Genomic DNA, 22,124 nt, shown 5'->3' on the forward strand with positions numbered 1-22,124 from the left:
TTTGGCCAGCTTTGACCAACTGGAGAGCTTCTTTGGAGTGGCAGATACCTTTGCTGGAATTTTTACTGAAGAACTTACCAGGTCTGAAAATCAGGTCTTAAACTGGTCACAGTGATTAGAGAACTCTCCTGATGACTAGAACAACATTGTGCTTAGAGCAGAAGCATTGAAATAGCTTCCAGAGTGCCCTGGAACTAAGCACCTAGCAAGAGGTACCTTACTGGAAGGTTTTTCATACAGTTCCCTGAAAGTTTTGCCTGTGTGAAGACAGTAGGACTTTCCACAGAAGATTGTGGTGAAACAGCTAATCTAATTATATAATCAATCTATTTCACCAAGGAAGCTTATTGAAGTAGAGACTAACTATTGTCACAAGCTCACTGTCCTATATGGTCCTAATGGCTCCATTCAAGCACCAAAGGTTTTGGAACTTGATTTTATGGTATAGGAAATTATGAAGATGCTTCAGTTTGAATTTACTTGTCCCACCAAAGTTGGTCCAGATGGCAAAAATACTACCTGGCTTTGTTTGAGGTAGTCTTGGGGAGCAAACAAAATGTTATGCTCAGTTTGTGCTGGCTTACTGCTTAGTTCCATTTCCAGATGAGGATGAGCAGCTCTTGCAGGCAGCTTCACTGTCAGACTCATTAGGGCTTTCTGGCTGAACTCCATGCTGGTGTAGTCACTCAAGAGTGGTACTGTAATGGAAATGATTCCTTCTTCTTCACTTGTAACTGCTTCTTCAGGGATTTCTTCATGCGTTAGGCTTATGTCTATGTTATTGCTAGGTTCTTCTGACTGGCAAGTGTCACACTTGCTGTCTTCTCCACCATCTGTAAAGAGGTCTAGCTTCAAAGGAGCCTTTGACTCATGCTCTATGACATAAAGGCTGGTGGTATCATTATCTGACAGGGCCTGAAGCAGTAACCTTGAAACAGGTTTCCAATTAGTCTGCAAGACAAAACAAGGAGAAAATAATTTTAGTATCACACTTTTGCAAAGTGCAATTGGCAATTTACTGAAATTAATAACAAAAGAATAAAGCTAGGAGACAGGCAGCCTGGTCCTGCCTATATAGTATGCTAACTAATCCATTTTATTTCATCTTCATTGGTTTTAGAAACATGAATGAAAAAATTTATTCCCCTAATTCAGAGGACCATCTTCTCCTCTCCCATAGTATTTAAGCAAAGTTTTTCTTGCTTTTATGTGTGCTTGGGACAAAATGTAGCGGTGATAAAATGTAGGCTTCACGATGTGCTGTTCTGAGACCCACAGCTTTCAAAAAGTTTAACAAATGTGTTACTATAAAAAGGCAGCAGCTTGAATTGAACAGCAGCCAAGCAAGCTTTAGCTATCAGCTGCTGCAAGCACTTTGTTATTCAACTTAATGCCATGTTGTGATCTACGTATACCTTGGGTTACAAGTTTTTGCAAATTCTGCATGATTAAATGGAGAACAGTTTGTAACACCAAGCATCCTTCTTTTCCACTTAGATTGTTCTGCTGCGTTCACCCACTTTTGCCATAATATTTTTTAAATTATGGGCAGGCTGGTATGTTCTCTGGTATAACTATTAGCTTTATTTTTTTCCCCCTATTTTTTCCCCTCCTCAGTTGCTCTAAATTTGTTCAAACTGTTATCATTCTTTTGCAAGAAATAAGTAAGTGTGTATTGTTTTTTTCTTTCTTACAATTTGTGTTCTGACTTGGAAATGAGTATGCTGTTCTTTGAAATCTCAGCAATCCCACATAAAGCATCTCTATTTTTCTCTTGTAATGGGATGAGTAGGCACCTCTACATGGTCAGCTTTTGCCTGGTTTTGAATAAAGACCTGTGTGACAGGTACCTCCATTATCATATTTATTATGAACAGCAGCCCGAACTCTACACACACCAAATCTAAAATAAACTCTATGTGAGCTTCTGCCTGAAAGAGGCACTAATAGATGAAGAATAAGCATCTTTGAAGAATCTTGTGCAAACGTGAAGAACAGGACACTGATGGGGTGGCTGTCTGGCCATGTTAGTCTTCGTAGTTCACTCTCCTGGCATCTGTGTGCTGACTGAATTGAGAGTGTTTCCAGTTCCTCCTGCTGCTCTGTACCATGGGATGTATCATTGCCTTAGATTGCAATAAAGAATGCTCTGTCTGAATTTAAAGTACAAATTCTCTTGCCACCTATCTGGACTGTATGTGTTTCTGTCAAGAGTTGCTACCTTGCTCAACTAACCTGATGGAGTTCAGTCTTGAAACAACCTACAAATAGAATAAATACACGGAATATAGTAAGATTTATTCCTTGCCTCCATTTTACAGTGCTCATTTGGGGAATACCTTTCTCCACATTTCATGAACTGTTCATAATATCAGATTACTTCTAGGCAATGTATCTGGTAACTGCTTTATTGTACTGTGTCCTCACATAGAGCTTTTTCTGCTTTCCCCAAAACCCTTATCTGATATCTGTTATTTCTGTTTCTGCCATGTTATCAACATTACAGTATTTCTCTACCAGACTTGGCTAATACAGGCTTCATTTCCTTTTATAGTTGCTTTGCCTCTGCAGGAACAGTTAAATAAATTTTAAATAGGTATATTTTGCTTTTAAAGTATTTATGTCAAAGTGGCACTCTGGTTCATAAAACCTATTTGTCCTTTCCATAACATGCAGCCTCAATGTATTTCACCTGCACTTCTTCACAATGGCAAATTTTTCTTTGAAGCTATTAGGTTATTTTGGCTGGTAGCTCTTACTCCTTTCTTGCTGAACTTCTATCCTGCAATTCAACTCTACCTAAGCTTATTATTACATTGAAACAGCTTCACGTCTTGTGCTTTTTTTAAGGCAGAAATTCCCCAAATGCTGAATATATTAGATTCCTTTTTTGCCTTTGAGAAGTCTCGCTTCAAACAAGCATTGAATCTGCAGATCTCCCACTTTCTAAATGCATAGTGGAGAAGAAGCAAGAGGATTAGGTCGAGTTATTTTTACTGGAGTAGTCAGTGAGGGACATCTGAATCCCAGCACTGAGAACTGGAAATTGCCTGGTGGTCATAAGTAGATCAATTTCTTTAACTGAACAGAACAGTGAAACTGCAATCTTCTAACAGCATCACTTTTGAAACTCTGACTTTGTACAGCTGTACATTTTTACATCTGATCTTCCTTTGTTCAGCATTATCTGGCTTTGGCAAAATGACTACCTGATACTACCTCTGAGCTCGCCACTTCTTTATCTACATTTAGGTGGAAGAAAGGAATAAAGCAGGCAAGGAAGTCCTGATCTGGAATATGAAAGTTCATACTTGCTCTCTTGAAGGAAGCAATTATGATGTTCAGCAAAACCTTTGATTACCAGCAGCCTGCCACGGTCTTCTGAAATTTCATTGCTGATGATTTCATTCTGTGTCCTAGATTTGGACAGTGTCTGACTTGTAGATACCTTCCAGCTTCTGTCTGAGCTTTGACTAAATAGACAGAAGTCTGCTTTGTTAAAGCTCACAAGTTGGCTTGAGAAACTAGTTCTATGGGTACCAAATTAATTTCAGGTCTGCCAGAAAATTCAAAGAGATTTAAAAAGGAAAGCAGTACAAGTTCCTGCTCCAAAAACATAATGGTTGGCGGTCTGAGACTTGGGAGATAAACTGAGTTGTCCTAGAGGAAGGACTTTTAGTATCACGTGTCAGCAAAACTGGAGCAGAAACTTGTTTAAAAGCGGGGAGGTAAGGAGAAGAAGATGCAAATAAGTCCATTAATAGGCAAAAGTGAATAACATGGTCTCCAGCAGCCTTCTTCTAACAGCTGATTTCCAGGCACTTTTTCAGTCTTGAAATTCCAGTATCCTTGGGAAAGCTGTGGGCAAGATTTGAACACGCTGCTGAACCTTGGTGCCTGTTGACTAGTAGGTGCTCCTCAGCCAGCTACCAGCTGACCAGCCAGAGCCCCTGGGTTGCTCTGGAGGCAGGTAGAGTTGAGGGGTGAGGCGCGGATTTCAGAAAACACCATATACATGGCCTTGGTCATGAGACTTCTGTGGAATTAGGCCATGAAGCGTTACTTTGTATTTTGAGTAACTTGTACTTACTAATCAGTTCCAGTTGGTGAAAACTGACTGGATATAAAAACTGAATTTCTGTCTTTAGACTCCATCTCCCCCCATTCAATTTTGCTTTGTTCTTTTAACAACCATACCTTTAAATACGCTCCATAATATTCTCAAAAAAGTCTGAGAACCTTTATTAAATTAAACAGCCTCTGCCTAAACAACGACCCTCCCCCATCCTATATTTCCAATATTACCCTAGCTTCCCAACTGTTGATATTAGACATTTACTAGGGTGAAGTGTGAAAAGACTAATAACTAGCATTACTGATTAATCAGTAGGAAAGATCTCCCTTGTGTATTTTTTCACACCATCAGAAGAGTACTTGCCATATCGTGGAGTGCACTGCTGTTTCTTGGACTTGGTACACTGGGCCAGCATGATATTTTCAGCCTGTAAAGAAATACTCCAAATTTATTGTTAGGTTAAATGACTGATATTTCCTATGCATTTAAATGAACTATCATTTATACATAACATTTTATTGGTATTTTCATGACCATCAAAACAAGAGGTTCTACAATGACTATTAAGCATAATGCCAATTAAAAACTGAAGACCAAGCTTGGTAGTCTACACTGAAATGCTGAGTTAGTGACAATTAGCATCTTTGTTTAAGGACAAAGGAGCTGTGACAGGAGCTGGTAATGTTGTCTCTTTCTATACGTTTAATCATTGCATATTCCTAATTGACTCTAATTTCCACAAAACCTTCATCTTCCTTGAGGACTCTTGGACACATAGGAGGAAGTTTGTTTTAGTAAGTATTTGCTCCTGGGCTTCTACTTAGCAGTTTACTTTCCCTCAGACAAAGAGCAAGCCATTGCTGTTTTTAGCTTCTGTGCAATGACACCAGTGGCCTGGAGGAGGCTCTCCCTGGGACCCGCAGACCAGAACAGGGAGACAATACGGCTCCTACTCTTTCCTGATTGTTGTGACTTTGGCTCTTTCTGGGAGCTATTACACACAGTATCTCACTGTTTCACCTGACACGAACCTAAACACACCTTTACTAAAAACTCACACCAGCTGCTTCTGCTGTAGAGGAAGGGGTTTGTAAGGTAGAGCCAAGTTTGCCAATCGAGCTGTTCAAATGGGTTTCAGTTGGCTACTTGTCCACAGACCTCTCATCAGAGCCCTCTTTTTCAAGCTCCTTCCTTGCACCTGGGGGCTCAGAAACAACAAAACTGGCAACAAGTTGCTATGCTCTCCAGCCTCCCTGGGCCACCCCCACCATGGGCACCACCTCAGGCATTGTCCTGCCTGGCCCTTCCTGAGAGGACAGGTTGGAATAGTGGCCTGCCAGTCACTCCAGCCACCCTGGGATGCTGGTGCTGGCCCCAGGCTGGCAGGGGCCAGCTGTGATTTCCCTGCAGAGGGGTGGCAAGTGGGGTGGGATGTGAATCTGAAAAGGAGTTTCTGCTGATCTGACTGATCCCATTGGCATCAGTCACCCTGACTGCTTGTCACTGTGGGAGCCGAGGGAGACTGTTTCTCGTCATTTTTGAGCTGATCACCTCCCTGTCAGAAGCTGCTCTCAGAGCACCCCTCTGTGAGCTACGGGCAATGACTCTCCTCCATAGGAAAAAACCTCAACACAGCTGTCAGACACTGTGGGAGGTTATGTAGCCCATCACCCTGCCTTAGCGTTGGCTTCAGTGTTGTCTGGTTTTCAAATCAAATCTAGGCTTCATTAGCCGTAAGGTACTTTTGCTTCTATTTAGGCTGTGGTTTGAGGTGAAGTCTGAGGCTGTAGAGTTACTGGACCTTGCTGTTCCTATGAAGATGGGTGTTTGGGTGGCTGGTGAGTCCTTTTTTACAAATCAAGCAGACAATTGAGATGAGGTGATCCTTGGGACCCTTCATCTCAGTTCCAGGTGTTCAATACTACTACATATTTAATTGCTATTTTGTAGTGCTACACTGGGCTTCTGTGTGCTGGTTTTTTTAGTTTTCCAAAAATTCTTTCCTAATGGGCCCAGACAATGAAGTATGATCTTATGTTTAACACAATGAAGTTTGCTCTAGGTCAAAATTTCTGTGTAGGTCTCAGAAGTTCTTGTCAAAAAGGCTGGATCAGATATAGAGCAACTTAAAGTAAAATCTGAAAAGGACAGTGCACAGGAGACTTAATGTGGAGTGCGGTCTCTTTCCCAATGGCAAGGGCAGGAGTTTAGCCTGATGCATAAGCTAAAGCAAGCTACATCATGCCGTATGGCTTTCAAGCCAAGGGTTGTACTGTCTGTCTGTTCTGTCCTTTAGCAGCTGTGCTTTCAGCTTCTGAGGCTGGTGCTTTGTAAATAGCAGAAAACGGGAGGGTAATGTTCTAGACCATCAAAATAGTAACATGAATGGTTGTATGCAACTAGGTTTATCAGAAAATGAATATTAGAACCATTACTATGCAAGCCATTTTTCTTTTAGTGGTGGTGTATGCCCCTAATATTGTACCTCAGATTAATTTGAGGGGGGTGTACTTTATTACTGCAGAGAACAATTTCTCCTAAAATAAGAGGACCTCATCCGTATCGTACAGGCACCCTTGTTATTCTCTCTACTTCCTACTCATCCATCCATTACTCCTTCTCATTATGTGCTTATGTGCATAATTTATACAGTTAACATCCAAATGTGCTTGCAGGAAACTGCTTAGATGGCAACATCAATTTGTGTATGCTGCTGGAATTTATATTTTGTATTTCAATAGAAGAACCATGATTATCAGTTGGGAATGAAAGAACAAGATAATCAAATGCAAGCTTTTCCATATGTATAACCTATTTTCCACTGTAAGAAATGGTCCTTGCTCTTTTCAAGGGTGTTTGAGACAGGAGGTAGTCAGATAACTGTATCAAAAGCTTATAAATTTTTGACAAACTATTTTAGTCAGCTTATAGTGGTTTGCAATTGCTCTCACTGTGTAAATGAGTGGTGTGGCTTTTGTGTTGTGTGCTTTTTGAGTTGTGTTGCTTTTAATGACAAAAAAGGCCCAGTGCTATGAAACTCGAGGTTAAGCAAAAATGGAAGTTCTACTAACAACTTCAGCCAATATTCCCTTCTTACCTTTTAAGGACCAGAGAACAAGTGAGAGGTGCAAAAACCAGAACGAACGTCATGCTGAAGCAAAAGCCAGCCACGAAACCTTCAAATTCTCCTCTATCTGATGGGAAATGGAGAGATTGAATCAGACTTACAGTATCAAGTATACGTAGGCTATACTGCCTCTGCAAGAGAAATATTTCAAACAGAAGTGAAGTCAAACTTTACACATGTTCTGGGATTCCTGTGAATGAAATCTAGTTAAAACAATACCTGGGATTTCTGGGGGTCTGAGGCTTTCAGGTTTGTATTTTTAAGATATCTATATATATGTGCTGAATTCTTAAATCCACCATCCAAAGATAAACACTTTATAATAAAAGTATTCCTACTCCCCATGCTATTATGTGAGCTCTAGCTTGTTTAATGGGTCAGGACCCTGATGCAGGTCTGACTTCATAAGAAACTATTTCAGTAAAAGTGGCTTTTAATCTGTTTTAGGTTTTACTAGCAGGCTTTGAGGGTTTTTTGGTGAGATCCCACCTGGTCCTGATAATAATAATATGGTTTCTGTATTTGGTAGGTGCCATGCTTCACCTGTTAGGAACATTAAGACAATTTTATCTGCAGTCAGCCATTTGTCAACCCTTGCTGCAAACCTACACCTCCTATTGCCTATGTTAATACCTGCTCGAGATACTTACCACCACCACCCTGGAGGAGACAAAGTGCTTGAAAGGTTAATGAAGGTTGATAAAGTGCTCAGGCAGTGAGAGCAGTGCTGCTAACACAGGAACCAAAGCAGTCTGTGATGTGAAGAGTGGGTCAGGGTTGAGGTGTTCTTTACAGATAGCTAAATGAAAAGTTTCAAAATAGCACCAGGAAAGTGTGGTCAGTACCTGATGGTGTTGCTGATACTGACAAACAATATTGGTGAAAAGGCCGCTTGCTTTTTCTTTTCCTACCCAAAAATTGTCTTTTTTTTTAAATCAAACAGCTACATAATTTTGCTTAAAAAGGTATTTGAAAAGTTGCAAATTGCTTTGTTGCTGAAAAAGGCTTTTATGACAAAGAAACCTGAGGTTCTTCTAATGGATTAAATAACCTGTGAAATGTTGGGGAGGAGGAAAATAGCAAATGTAAAGTTTAAATTCAATGTAATTACTTGAATTTTTAAAATGTTGCATTGAATTAACTTTGCATTTTTGTTATTTTCCTGAAAAATTGAATCCTATCCAAATATATGTTCAGTAGGATGCATGGAATAAAGTCCTGCAGAAAAGCTCCAGTGGAGACACTTTAATTTCTTGTGTTGACAGGAGAAAGGATTTCGGTGGGGGGGAGGAGGAGGTGGAAACCCTGTTGATTTCAAGGAAGATTTTTAATTTCTTTAATTTTTCTTTCTGCTTCACACTTTTGACTATTCAGTTGTTTGTGTTTATACCTCCTTCACTTAATAGAAAAAGCTGTAGTGGGGAGAAGCCATTTGCATACTTCTGTCTCTGAATTTCACAGGTTACTTTTCCTGTGGCCAACACCATCTTAGCCTGTTCTTTTATTTTTTTATTTAGAAAGCTTCAGTTGAGTGAAGGTGTGGTCAAACCAAAAAAGGGTCTACTGCAGTGTTAGATTTAGTTTAACTGACAAGGTGCTAAAAATGTTTTGAAAGACCATGTTTAGCCAAACCTAATGATTACAATAAATGAGACTTTATAAATGTAACTGTATTGATCTTCTTAGCCTATCCAAGTACCTGTGAAAAAAGCAAACTTTTCCCAGTGAATGATAGGACCTGTTATGTAAAATGTACTTAAATTATTAGAAAACAAAAGATACTTTGATTAGCTGTCACCCACAATAGGAGCAATTGAAAGAGACTTTTTTTTTTTTAACCGTTAATGGCTCAGGGGTCTAACTGGACACCAGTTTTACATGATTGCTCAGGATTCTGCCAAGAGCAAAGACTACTGAACTTAACTAGTCACAGGCAGAATATTTAAACTGCTGAAATCTATGACAGGAATCAGCAATAAATAAAGATATGTGCATATAGCTAGCATAAAAAGGTCAGAAAATGTTTCAGAGATGAGGAACCCTAGCTAAGTCTTCCCTGCATGTTTGGTAATGAAATACAGGCAGAGTTGTTCTGTGATGCATAGTTTACCTCTAACAAAGCAACAATTTTGTGTGTTTGCTACCAGTAGCTAAGGGTTGAATAATATATCTTGTGCATGAGCACTTTGTTACTCCTTGAAAAGCAGGAAAGGGTAGAGAATAATGCCATATATGGTGCATAAAGCAAGGATTGAGGCTGGGTAACACAGATGCATAGAGCTTCCACAGTACCGTATTTTGGAGTGCTGAAAGGTTGTGAAAGAGTCGGAGGTCCTTCACCAGCATTAGTGAATCCTGAAATCTGCACACGGTAGATGGTTTTTTCCTTCAGTCCGGTAAGATGATAACTTGTGGTAGAAGAATTGAGAGTAACAGCTGAAACACAAGAGGGGATGGGGAAGGAGATGATCAGGCGAACTCTGATGGCTGACTCTGTATCAGTGTAGCTGACTGGGGAAAAGGCAAAATTTCTGTGCCCTAATCCACACCTGGAGGAAGCCACACTGTGCAGATGTTCTTTGGCTGGGTACAAGATTTCTCCAAAATACTTATGTACCTTTTAAATCCACAGGTAAAAAGCATGAGGTTTTAGCACACCAAGGATGTTTAGGTGGTGAGTGCAGAAGGCTGTGTATACTGCATGACAGGACAATATAACTAACACGCTGAACAGTGGTTCTCATGTTGGCTGTAACAGTTGACCTAAGGACTGGACCCTATCACATGCTTTACCCTCACTACAGTAGTCAGTAGTTATTCACCTCAATTAATACCAGTGTTATTACTCATCATTCAGTACAGAAAAAGGGCTGTGCATTCTGTTTCACCTACTTTGTAGGGCTTTCAGCTCAACCTTTCTTTTCTGATGGTGCAGTGGCATTTCCCCTGGGCAGAATAATGCAAACAATGATGCTGTAGTATGCCTTTAACAGAGCAGAAATTACTTTTCGAGTTTGCCACTGTGAATTTAAGATCTTCATAGAAGCGGAAATACTGCTGTAGCCTATAGGGCTCCTTCCCCCAAATTCTCCAATAAAATTATTCTTCCTGCCTGGAAAATGTGGCAATTGGGTGTCGTGTCACTGTATTGACTGATTAGGGCAGAGGAAAAAAATGAAAGTTAAGTTCAGTCCTGGACACTCCCCTTCTGTCTCCTCTTGCGCTTTCTGAGAGGTATTTGGGGTGCAATAGACCCCCCTGAAGAGGGTGCCAAACCTCCTGCTAATGCTGTGTACTTGAAGCTTTTGTTACTTTTTATGGTCCTGTAAAGGCATAGACCAACATGAATTATAGAATCCCTGCTATTCTCCTTTGTCGGGTCTTAGGTGCTACTTGTCTTCCATAGCATGTCTTTAATTTTATTTGAAAGTCAGTATATGCAAAGTTAATGTATTATTATTTATGGCAAGACTTTCCACTGCAGACCAGAAGAAAAATGTTTATCAAAAGAAGTATGGGGATTTTTTTTGAAAACTCAAGTGATTTGAGCTCACAACTATTCATTTATTTCAATGTGTAGAAGTTTCATCCTTCGTAGTTAAACACAAAAGCTATCAATTTAAGAAAATATTTCTAAAAATAAAATTAATAATAGTGTCTTTTGAAAACAGGTAAAAAATACAAACTGTATTACGTGCTAATTGAGTTCAAAAAAGAAATATTCAATTTCTTAAGTCCTACAGAAAGGCTCAGGGTCAAGCTTGGCTGAGTTGCAATAAAACATAAAAGTATTGTGACTGAAATCTTAATACTTCAGAAATACTGACAGCGTACATCTTCCTCTCAGTGTTACTAGAGAATTCTGCAGTAGTCTTAGAACTGTAAGTTTTAACGAAATATTTTCTTATCAATATTTAATTTGAGATGATATCTAGAAAATGCTAGGTATTCATAGGACCATCTAGAGCATTGAAACTCTAACCAGGAGCTGACCTTTGACAGCAGTCAATTCCCACAGAAATCTAAGTAACTCAGTAGTGTGCTGCAACAGCACTTAATGGTCTGTATGAAGCTTTTCTGTCGTGGTTCTGAGCTGCTGCTTTGTTCTGAGCAACAGTGACTTACCCAGAGACTTTTTCCTTGATGAATCTGTGTAGCTGATCCTGTATCCCTGGAGAAAACCCAAACAGTCTTCGGCAGCTATTTCGGTCCACTTCACAAGTGCAGAATGCTTTGTGATATTCAGAATTGTCACATTAGCGGGACCTGTCCTAGGAACTTAAAAATTGGATAATAATTTAAGTTCTGCATCAATACTTGTGCAATAGACATACAAGACTGAAACCTAGAGAGCTTGAAACCCTGAAACCTTGAAACCCTGAAACCCTGCTTCCTAGAGAGGTCCTTGCCTGATTCTAGTTGACACCAATATAACATAAAGGGTGGAAGAGAAAGGAGAAATCCCATAGTGTAAAAACCCCTCATCTTAAGCAATACCAAAGCAGGCAGAAATTGTGACTGTCTCATTACAAACGCTTTTACTCCAATAGCCACAGCTATACTCATTTCAGCTTGCAAGATAAGACACTACTAAACTGGGACTGGAAAATGTGACTTTGGCCACAGTTAAATTTGAGCTAGAGAGAGTAGTAACTCCAAGACCCTCTTTCTGTTATTTTGGTAATGTCATGTGTAATAATAATATTTCTGTGGACCTGTCAGTAAGGAACAACATTCAGGTCATTCACTGCCAGTGCATAACTGCTAGAACCAAAGGCAACGCTAACTGGAGAATGGTGTTAAGTCACCTGGAAAAGAAACTTTGTGCAGAATTTCTTTTATTGCTGCAGATAGGAAATGAGAAGAAATACAAGGGATGAGGTTATATAAAGGGGAGGAATACCTCCTTCAACTGAGTAAAAGTGGGTCACTCCAAAAGTCTTTTCATGTCTTGTGAAACTTTCACACTGACACACATCAGATGCATGTACCATTATTTTGTACAACTTATAAGGCTGAAAATTGTCTGGAAAACAAATAAAGGTACATCAGAGTTTACTGAAAAGTTACAAATGATAAAGAAGGGGAGGAGAGACAACAACTTTATAGCTTTCCTGTATAGTGCTTACTTTCTGAGACTCAAAGCATAAGTGTAAGTTTACAGTGCTTTACACTGACTACAAAATATGTGCATCCTTCTTCATTGTCTCTAGATGCTTAATACAAGCTATTTCAAAACCAGAACAAGAGATAACATGGGTTTGCTTTTAAAAGATACCAGATCTGCTTACAGTCTCCCTCTGGAAGGCTTGAGCTGCTGAAGAAGTAGGGAACGAAAATGGCTGTAGATATCTTAGTTCAAGGACAGATACCTCCCCCTCAGCTAGCATATTTAAAAACAAGCAAAACAACTAGATGTAATGTGGCAGTGGAGATGTTGCAGAAGGACCAAGGAAAACAGTGCATTCATTTACAGAACTCTGAAGCTAAATGTTCTCTACTGTACGTAAAAGCCAGTCCTGAATGGCCTTTGCAAGAGTCACCTACATGATTTTAATCAAGATTTTTGATGACTGTCCAGTAAAGTGATCCCTGGCTGCAGCTGATGATGTTTAGCTTGGTAAGCAGAGTTCTGGAGTTGAGAACTTGGGCTTTGACAAGAACAGCCATTGGGATAAAAAAAATAATCTAAGGGAGACTGTAAGAGCAGTTTATATTTACAGTTAAGTTTATTTAGGGACAAGAGAAACATTTTTTTTAAAGCCATTAGTGCATGGGTCTGCCTGGAATGTGGGCAAGGAGAGACATCATACCAGCAACAGCAGCTTAGCTGCATTTCTTGCCCAATGGTGACCAGAAGAATCCTACTGAAAACTCCACTTTTTTTCTGCCTTGGTGTTGCTAAAAATTAGATGATGTCTCAGTGCTGGACAAAGATAAGAGTTGCACTTACCTGGATCTTCAGTTTGCTCTTAAAAACAGGATGAAAATCCTACCCTCCCCAACCAAAAATAACCAACAAATGAAATGGTGCCTCCATAAGTAGATGCAGTGGTTGCTGTTACCTAGCGTGAAATTTCCAGTAGCCGTAGTTACTATTTTCATGTGCATATCCTCTTTACCAGTGCCCCAGTCAACCACAAAACACTTTGGATTGTATTCTGGACTCCAGGTGACAACTGCATTAGTTCCCTGGCGTTTGACATGGATTCGGCCAGGCAAGTCTGTGAACAAATATACCATTAGAGATCAATAAACAGGAAAGCAGTTTTCTCCTCTCTTGCTTGCTTTCTCTCTTTTGCTCTTTTTCGAGGATTATTCATTAAGTAGTTATTGCAGGTGACCAGTATATAGTAAGGTTTACACTAGTATGTCAATAAAGGAAACTTAGCGTCTAGTACTATGCAATGGTCTCTGGGAGCTCCAGTGTTAATTGCTGCTCATGACCTTTAATTTCCCACAGTCGGAAAAGGGGAAATGGCTGTTCCAAGTCTCAGGAAGAGGAAGCCTGACGTTGCTAAACATCCTCCTGTGAGCCGCTATTAACTGCTATACATAGAGTAACTGTGAGATAGTGTTTACCTGGGGGAGCAGAAGGGGCTAATTATGGATTATAGCTATATAATTTCATATACTTTGCATTTTCTGCAAGGACCTTAAACATTTTGATGTTTTTAAAGACAGATTATCAAACTAGGAAAGACCTTCTGACTGACACCAAGGGGGGAGAAGAGCAACCTGTCATTTTGAGGTAAGAAGTGGATCTTGTGGCAGACAGACAAAATTCTCCATTTCATCTGCTGTCTGAAAACCAATATAATAAAGTCAAATTAAAGAAAAGGGCTGTACTAGCTGAGGAAAAGTTGTGCATGCTGAGAATGAATTTATCTTGGGAACGCACTTAACGCAAGTATCTTCCCAGTAATTCGTGACAGATACAGAGAACCTGCATAGAAGTACAACCAAATCTGAAACACGTGTCTGGAGAGAGGCATGAAGAACAGGCTGAGAGGTTCAGTAAACAAGTAGCTGTCAGTGAAAACATGGCTTGAGGTGGTAGTATATATTTCATCAGAAGAGAGCTAAAGCAGTCAAATGTAAGCGCAAAACCAAACTGTTAAGTCTTTGCAGGGCAAAGGAGAACGGGGTGGGGGGGAGTTAGAAAATTCTAGAAAACCAATTAGTTGCAGCTGTCTGGAGATCAAAAAGGGTACTTGCACACTGGTTTACTTGTGCATGCTATAGCTTAATTTAAAAAATAATCTTACTTTGGAAGAGAGAAGTTTTTCTTATATTGCAATAACTATACCTGCAGATTATAACAAATGAAACTAGCTCATATTATAAGAAAAACATTGTTAAATAGTTTTAATGTTTAAATGAAAAAACTGTGTATTTAGGCATCACAAAAGCTTACATCTTCATTGGAATATAACATGTACATTCTATCTATTCCTCCTCCCACGTGCCAGTAGGGACAATACTGAAATAAAGGACAGTAGCAAGTCTCTTGATAGTTACTTAGCTCAAAAACCTTAGATCTGCACATAATTCTGCGAAATTTGTTTAAACTGCTGGCATCTACTTAACTTTGAGTACACTCCATAAGCCCTTTTGATAGGTAGATCTAGCACAGTTATTTCTCTAGCTTGAGAAAACAAGAAGTGCTAAACGGAATGTTAAATTTCTTAGTATGTCAGTTAACTTCTACCGAAATCCTTTCTTAAGAAACAATACTGACTCTCACTATGCAAAAATATCAGCCTAATGAGTATTCAAGAGAATGCTTAACTCTATCCCAAAGACTGTCAAAAGGTAGCCTAGAGATTGCTCATAAAACTTCTCCACCGCTCTAATGAATGAATGAATGATAAGGTAAGTACCTGTTGCAGAGAAGTCTGGGACAATGTAGATGGCTTGTGGAGATTCTCCTGCTTTGTTATAGGAGGAAATCTTAACTGTATAATAAGCCATGGAGAGATTTAGAAGAACTTTTCTGTCCGTTAGAAAGATGTGATTTGGTGAATCCCTGCAACTGTTGGGTATTCTTTCCACATTAACATAATATCCAAGGATGTTCTCACTTTGTGTTACCTAGTAAAAGAAAAAAGATTATTATTCTATAAATGTTGTTATGTCCTGTGCAGAAAATCAAGAGGAATTAAATTGTATAAACAAAATGTCACCTTTAATGATGGGGATAAAATTATTCTGTTTTAATTAGGTTATTAGGAACCAATGAAGCAAAGCATTTCCTTAAAATTAAAAGGATGCTTAAAGTGAGAGGATTTAAGCACAGGATTAAGTGTTTTGCTTAATTGAGATCTTAGTTATGTGTATCCAATTAGTAATAACAGCAGTGAAGCAGCTGTAACATTCTCTACATTTCACTGGAACATACCCCTCATAATTAGGAACTTGAAAGTTAATGAGAGGTGTTTAATTGCAATTTATGCCTCTGGGAATCTTCATCTACTAGGCTCTGTTAGGCATCTGGTCTCTTTGAGGATAAATGCTAGTAATTATACTACAACTTTGGAACATGTTATATATCCATTGATACAAATTTTTAGGTGGTGATGGTTCACTTGTTATTTTACTGTACTAATCTTCATGAGAGATTGGAAAATGAGTGCACAGAAATGGAAATTACTGCAATCTAGATAGAAACTGAACTCAATACACGAAGGCCTGTGAATTCTGCAAGGATTACTTCTGATATCAAGCTTGTCTGTTATTTCTTGGCACAAAATTAATAGTGTGAAGATACCACAAAGCTGGGAGATTGGGTTATCTTAATGAAATAATTGGACACTTTTGGAGTAACATAGGATGTCATTCAGTAATTTAAAAGGCAGAGACACATGTGTTGAGAGGAATTTCTGGTAAAGCTGGAAGCTCTTAAAATGGAAACAGATGTTTTTTCCCAGGATAGGGAGGGAAGAATTGGTGCCATTATTTGAAGCTCTGGTAAAGCTGCTGGGGGAATAATGGTATGGTTCTCTCACCAGGCTTTGAAACTGGAAAAGGTTTCTGTGTAGGAGAAATAATTCCTAAGATATGTGAAATATGAGGTCTACGCACAAGAAGAAACTAGTAGAATTTAGCTTTCTTAGCTTAGCAAAATGAGACTAGAAAAGGCTAGCACTGCTCTATCTTGTGCAGTCCTGCAGGAGGTCCTGTGTTGTTTGCAGCCATGAAAGCAATACATGTAGCCTGGTTGGGTGTTCAGAGCTGAAGCCAGCTATCTTGTGCCTGTTGATCTGAACTGTCTAGAGGTTACTCACTGAACGTTACCAAAAGCAGAGGAACTATGGCTGGCCTCTAACATCTTTAAGCTGTTCTCTTTGTTTCAGATCAGCTTAAACAAGTATGGCAGCAGAGTCAAAGATATTTTTTTTTCCCCTCTACATTTAACATGTTAATTATTAAGTGCACTCCTGCCCTCTGCCTCTTTGAGGTTTGTTGAAGCCATCTGGACTTGAATCTTATTTCGTATAATAGACTAGTGTAAATGTTATCCTGAATGAAGGTCCTAGCCCTGATACTATATTTAATATTACTTTTTTTTAACTGAAGCACTTAGTTGGAGAATAATTTCTTCTCTCAGCTTAACATTTAAATTAGCATGTATGGTCTATTGCTTTATCACAAAATGAATCATTTACTATGCAGCTTTGCCTTCTTCTCAGGCAATAAGGGAAAAAGGGGATCTCTCATCCTAATCAGGAGATGATGTGTCCTTTTCCTCTGCTGTCTTTTCTTTCCCTTAACAAAACTGCATGGGGTAACTAGAAAACTTTCCACATCTTCTGATATTTCAAAAGTCTGCCAGTCTCTGTCCTTTCTGCCAGAGCAAAACTTCTTGTCCCCTATGGCAAACTTCTTGCAGTTTGTAGATGCTCTTTCTCTCAGAATCCAGATAGAATTAATTAGTTTCCATGCAAACACCCCTAGTAACACCTTGCTCGTTGAAATTGCCTGTGGTCCCCTCAACTATACATTCAAGACTGTCAGTTGTCCATTTCTTACCAGAACTTCAGCTGGTAAAACTGACTGATCTGCTGTAGTCGGTCAGCTGACAATGATTCTTGCTGCAGAAAAGGGGATGCCTCTGATGTGCAGGTTTGAACTTCAAATGTCATTATGGGAAGCATGCAGCTAGCTGCTGTTCTTGTAAGCCAGAGGCTGTTCTTTCATCCTGATTACAATGTATTTGCACTTCTGAATTAGTAAATTAGTAGCTTTACCAAGCTTTTGGTCTTGGTCTCTCAAGAATCTGAATGCTCCTTAGGAACACACGAAACACAAGGTGTGCCACTTGTATGTGCTAAAGCCTTATGAGGATCTTTCAAGGAAAGCTTAATTCTAAGAGACAAACTTGAGGCACACCAATTTTTAATGCAAGCTGGAAAGAATCTTTATTCTAGTCAATGATTCTGAGCCTAGAGATTGCCGTTTTAACAATTTTTCAAGTTTATAAATTGGTGTAGTTTTTCCTTGCTAGTTTCTAGCACCTAAAACACCACCATACAAATGCAGTGAATCCTGAAGCAAGAGTACAATATTCAATCCCTTTTGCTTATACAGTGTAGTCTCAATACAATGATAAAGTGTATTTTTTCCTATAAAGTAATAAATTAATAGCATGGACATAATAGAAGGTACCCAAACTCAGAGTGAACATTACCTCCCACTTCAGAAGAACACTTCTTCTCCCTGGAGAGATTTCTGTAGTTGCATTATATGATATTCTTGGCTTGTTCATGAGTTCTGGTAAACATGGAAAAAGGTGGAGACATGCACTTATGTGAATCAGTTTGATCTTCATATTTTCAACAGTATCTGACAATGCTATTTCATATGATACAAGATTTGTGAAAGGCTTTTACATTCATGCTTATTCCCAGTAGGACAAAACTATATTTCACTTACTGTGAGGGACCAAAATCTCTTTACTCCAAACGCAAACACAGTGGAGACCATCCTTGGCTATGCATCTGAGCTGAACAATGTATGAAGACATAGGATTTAAATTCAAAATGGTGACATTGACAGCATTGCTTTCTACAGGCACCTAAAAACAAAAGTTATTTAATTTATGTGGCAGCAAAAAACATAATCTTATTTTAACTGTTTGCTCAGCCAAGGACACATCTTTTGACTGCTGCTGAAAGTAGGGGTTCCTATCATCAAAGATGAATTACTACACATTTTAGCCAATGTCTTTTCATTCTTTCAAGGCAGTACCCTCTTTTTCATGAACTTGTTCTGCTCAGTCAGGACATGTAAGCAACAGTTTAGGTCTAAATATTGCTTTTAAAATCAATTAGGCATTATATATACACCGAAAAATAATCACTTAACTCTGAGCCTTGTTGGCATTCTGAAGAACAAGATGTCAAGGTCAAATTAAATATTTTTTTTAAAAAAATCCCTTATTCTCAAATGTTACAGTATGTCTAAATAGATCCATGTGACTGATGTGGTAAGGAGCATGGCTGGAGAGAATGTGTGGCTGCCTATGCCTTAGCACCACAGAAGTAATGTGCATCTGCAGCTGATGATGGCACTGGAACTCCAGTGACTGTACAGGGAATGGAGACTGTCTGGAAACAAAGACACCATCTGTGTCTAAGGAAATCCCTAAGCTGAAAACTGTGGGAGAAAATATGATAGAAAACTGTTGCTATATGCTTGAACTATTTTACACTCTTCCCCAGACATCCATTGGTGGCCACTATTGGAGCACAGTATCCTGCATCAAATGGACCTTTCGTCTGATCAGTTCTAGGTGTTATGATGTTTTTGGTAGAAGTGCTATTGCAGATTGAAATGTTTGTTTTAGCATTTGTCTGCTGTGAAGTTTTGTTTTCTTAATCATATATATTTCCTAGAAAAAAAAAAACCAACCCAAAACAAAACCAACAAAACCTCACCCAAATCATCCACTATTAGGTAACCAGCTCTTGTCTTTGGTTTTCTGCAGTGTTTTCTTTTTTATTAAAGTTAATTAATTAACTTCATGTACTTTTGCTAATAAAACTAGCTTGGTCACAAAAAACCCCCACAACACACAATATTATGGAAAGACTCCAAATCTCCTACAGAACAAGAGGGAAGTGAAATGGATTTAAGACCCAGGTGTTAAATTACATTACATGTACATTAATCCTACTCTTAATAAACACTATTTCTCAGATAGCTTTATATATCCTCTGTGCTTGTATGCCCACACTCACCCTTTCCCTCCAGTCCCATCTGTAAATGCAGCCTACATTCATGAGATTGTGAAGATCTTACAGCCTAAGTTCACAGGATCAGCTGGGACACAGGAGATAATGAAGATTCATGACCTGTAGTCTTTCAGTACTTGGCCACTCTCATCACCCAGTGCTGCTGTCTCTACCAGTCCTTCATATTACTAACTTGAATCTCCTATCTTCCCTGTCTCCAGAATCTGTAGGATGTGCATTTTTACTGCTCTTAACTCTGTTTTTCCACATGCTGCGTACCAGACTGTCTGCACGTGGTTATCTATCTATTGCACTACAGGGTGGAGTAGGCTTGGGTATCTGGCTCTCCTAGAATGGTCTAGGACATTGTATGTCAATGAACAAGGGGACCCTTCCAAGACTTTCACATTCTTTGTACCAAGATGAAACCTTTCCTACATAGGCCTCTCATAGTACTCCTTCTGAAGTGGCTAAACAAAGTGCAGCCAGCTATGAGAGAAATGGAAAAAATATCATAGGTCTTCTGATATAAAGGGAAGAACATGGGAGATTCTACTGGTACAAAAGAAGCAAAGAGACTCCTAGGACAGCAGAGATGCCCAAGAAGTGGGAACAGTTGCTTTTTAGACAGTTTTCTTCTTGGGATCCTGTTCTACCTGATAAACACATATTCTTCATCCAACTACAGATAACAGAGCTTGAAAAACAGACAATTTCAGGGACTCTGTGATAAAAATCATGTGTATGTGCATGCCTGCTGGCGAAGCCTTTGCATGATATGCTGGATGGCAAGGGGCAGGATAAGCAGCCATTGCTGCTGCATGCAGATCCTACTGAAATTATGACTGTTTTTTCACCTCTTTCTTAGTCCCTTTAGTTTTAGGTACTGTACTCTTGCTGCACCATATTCTCACTGTTGTGCATCCTAAAATGCACCTGGAACTGATCTTGTATCACAGAGAAATTATTTCTCTTCTTGACAAAAAAGTAAAGCTGGAGAACTGATACAGAACAAAAGTGTGTAAGGTATGAATTGTTACCTTAAAAATCACAGCAACTTGATCTCTAATCTGTTTGAAAATTTAATCATACCAGCAAAGAGAGTAATATTGCCCATCACTTAAACTGTAATCTGGATTTGAATTTGTATGGCATTTCTGATATCCTCTTCAGCTTTTGCTTTGCTGATGGTTGTAGTGTCTCATTGTCGGGTTAATGAACCAGCTGACATGCCATTCTGTTTTTTTCTGTATAAAACTATTGATCTTTCTTTCCCAAACATCTCAGGATCTGTTAGAACAAAATTGAGAGACCTTTGTGAGATTTGCCTGCAAATTGCCTGCATGCTGTGGCTCCTTGCTATCCATGTTGTGCGTGCTCTTCAGTAGCATCCTGCTGATGTCCTGCCGTACGTGCTATGTACTGCTGAGCTGATAGTAAGGCACTTCATGTTCTCAAATGATTGTCATCTGGAAGTACTTACCAGTGTCCATTGAGTGGATTCTACGAGTGCCTCTCTGTATCTCAGCTCATATGATGTAGGAGTTGCAGGCAGGTCCCACTTTACTATCAGTTGGTTTGTGATCTGATGAGCATTTATGTTAGATGGTGTCAAGCACTTTCCTAAAATGGGGAACATGCAGCTGTTATAAATGCAAAAGAAGCAGGAAAGCTTTGGTAGTTAAGTCTGTCAGGTGCAGTTTATAAAAAATAAAATACTTGGCACAGAATACTGAACATTGAAAGACTTGAAAAAGACTGGAAATAAATAATTACTAAATCTTTATGGTATCAACAAAACAGGGTTGTTCCTCTTGCCTTTCTTTTGTGAATGCTTCTACTGATTTCAGGAAAACCCTTTTTCTACACAGGTGCTATTCTGAGTGAGTCTGAAAGGCAAAATCAAAACGTCAAGAGTACCTATAATCGTGAATTGTATAAAAATTTCCGGAATGTCTTCCAATTTCAGCAACTGTGTTTAGCTATATAAGTGCAAACACGTTTTTGTCTTTCCTTCCAATAAACACAAGGTGGCCAAAAGCCTCCAGAGGAGATCATAGTGATAATTTGGGTTGTACTGGTAGTGCCCCCAGCAGTGAGAAGCACTGTTTTTCTTTGGACCATGATTACTCTGAGAAGGGAAAGTTTTGGGAAGCTCTTAAAGTTATCTCAGTGATCAGATACTGTAGGGAATCTTTAAATAAACATCCAAAGGACATAGTTAATAGGATCTCTTTTTTCATATCTCCCCTGCAGCACTGTGTAATGGGTCAGTGGCCTTCGAAAAGAGCTGAACTTTGAAAAGGTTTCTCAAAATGCTAATACTCTATAATAAGGATTCCTTAAGTTCATGGTACTGAGTCAAGCTGCTCTTTGTTCAACCAATAAAGAAGTTCAGAAAACCATCAAAGAGAGCATAGGAAGCTGGTTAAGTAGTGTACACAAATATCACTATATATTTTTCTGGATATGACTATTTTATAGTCTAGCAAACAATTTAAAGTAAAACCCCTCTCCCACAAAAGCTGATAGATTTCTGCTATTAACTTCAGTAAAGATTTCATCCAAGGAAGCCAAACTGTAGCTTAGCTCTCTGAATCACTAAAATAACAAGTGTATATTGAGAGTTACAATTTTGGAAATAATCTTTAAGAAAATGTTACCACTGCTTCAGCTGGGCACTGCA

The 22,124-nt window shown here is 39.0% G+C and overlaps 1 protein-coding gene across 1 annotated transcript in view; it reads right to left on the reverse strand.

Annotated features, from left to right (window-relative positions):
• Positions 1-465: 465 nt before the first annotated feature.
• LOC140651500 (interleukin-6 receptor subunit beta-like) overlaps positions 466-22,124 on the reverse strand; it is a 29,698-nt gene continuing 8,039 nt past the window's right edge. Inside the window, exons 5-15 of the mRNA XM_072861021.1 lie at positions 20,922-21,061; positions 18,138-18,279; positions 17,893-17,975; positions 15,086-15,296; positions 13,268-13,426; positions 12,106-12,228; positions 11,328-11,480; positions 9,495-9,638; positions 7,173-7,269; positions 4,439-4,502; positions 466-951 (exon numbers count right to left, since the gene is read on the reverse strand). Of these exons, the coding sequence (XP_072717122.1) occupies positions 466-951; positions 4,439-4,502; positions 7,173-7,269; positions 9,495-9,638; positions 11,328-11,480; positions 12,106-12,228; positions 13,268-13,426; positions 15,086-15,296; positions 17,893-17,975; positions 18,138-18,279; positions 20,922-21,061 (1,802 nt within the window). The remainder of the gene's footprint in view (positions 952-4,438; positions 4,503-7,172; positions 7,270-9,494; positions 9,639-11,327; positions 11,481-12,105; positions 12,229-13,267; positions 13,427-15,085; positions 15,297-17,892; positions 17,976-18,137; positions 18,280-20,921; positions 21,062-22,124) is intronic.

Source organism: Ciconia boyciana, chromosome 4 (assembly GCF_034638445.1).
Source record: "Ciconia boyciana chromosome 4, ASM3463844v1, whole genome shotgun sequence".
In the NCBI taxonomy this organism is placed as follows: Eukaryota; Metazoa; Chordata; class Aves; order Ciconiiformes; family Ciconiidae; genus Ciconia; species Ciconia boyciana.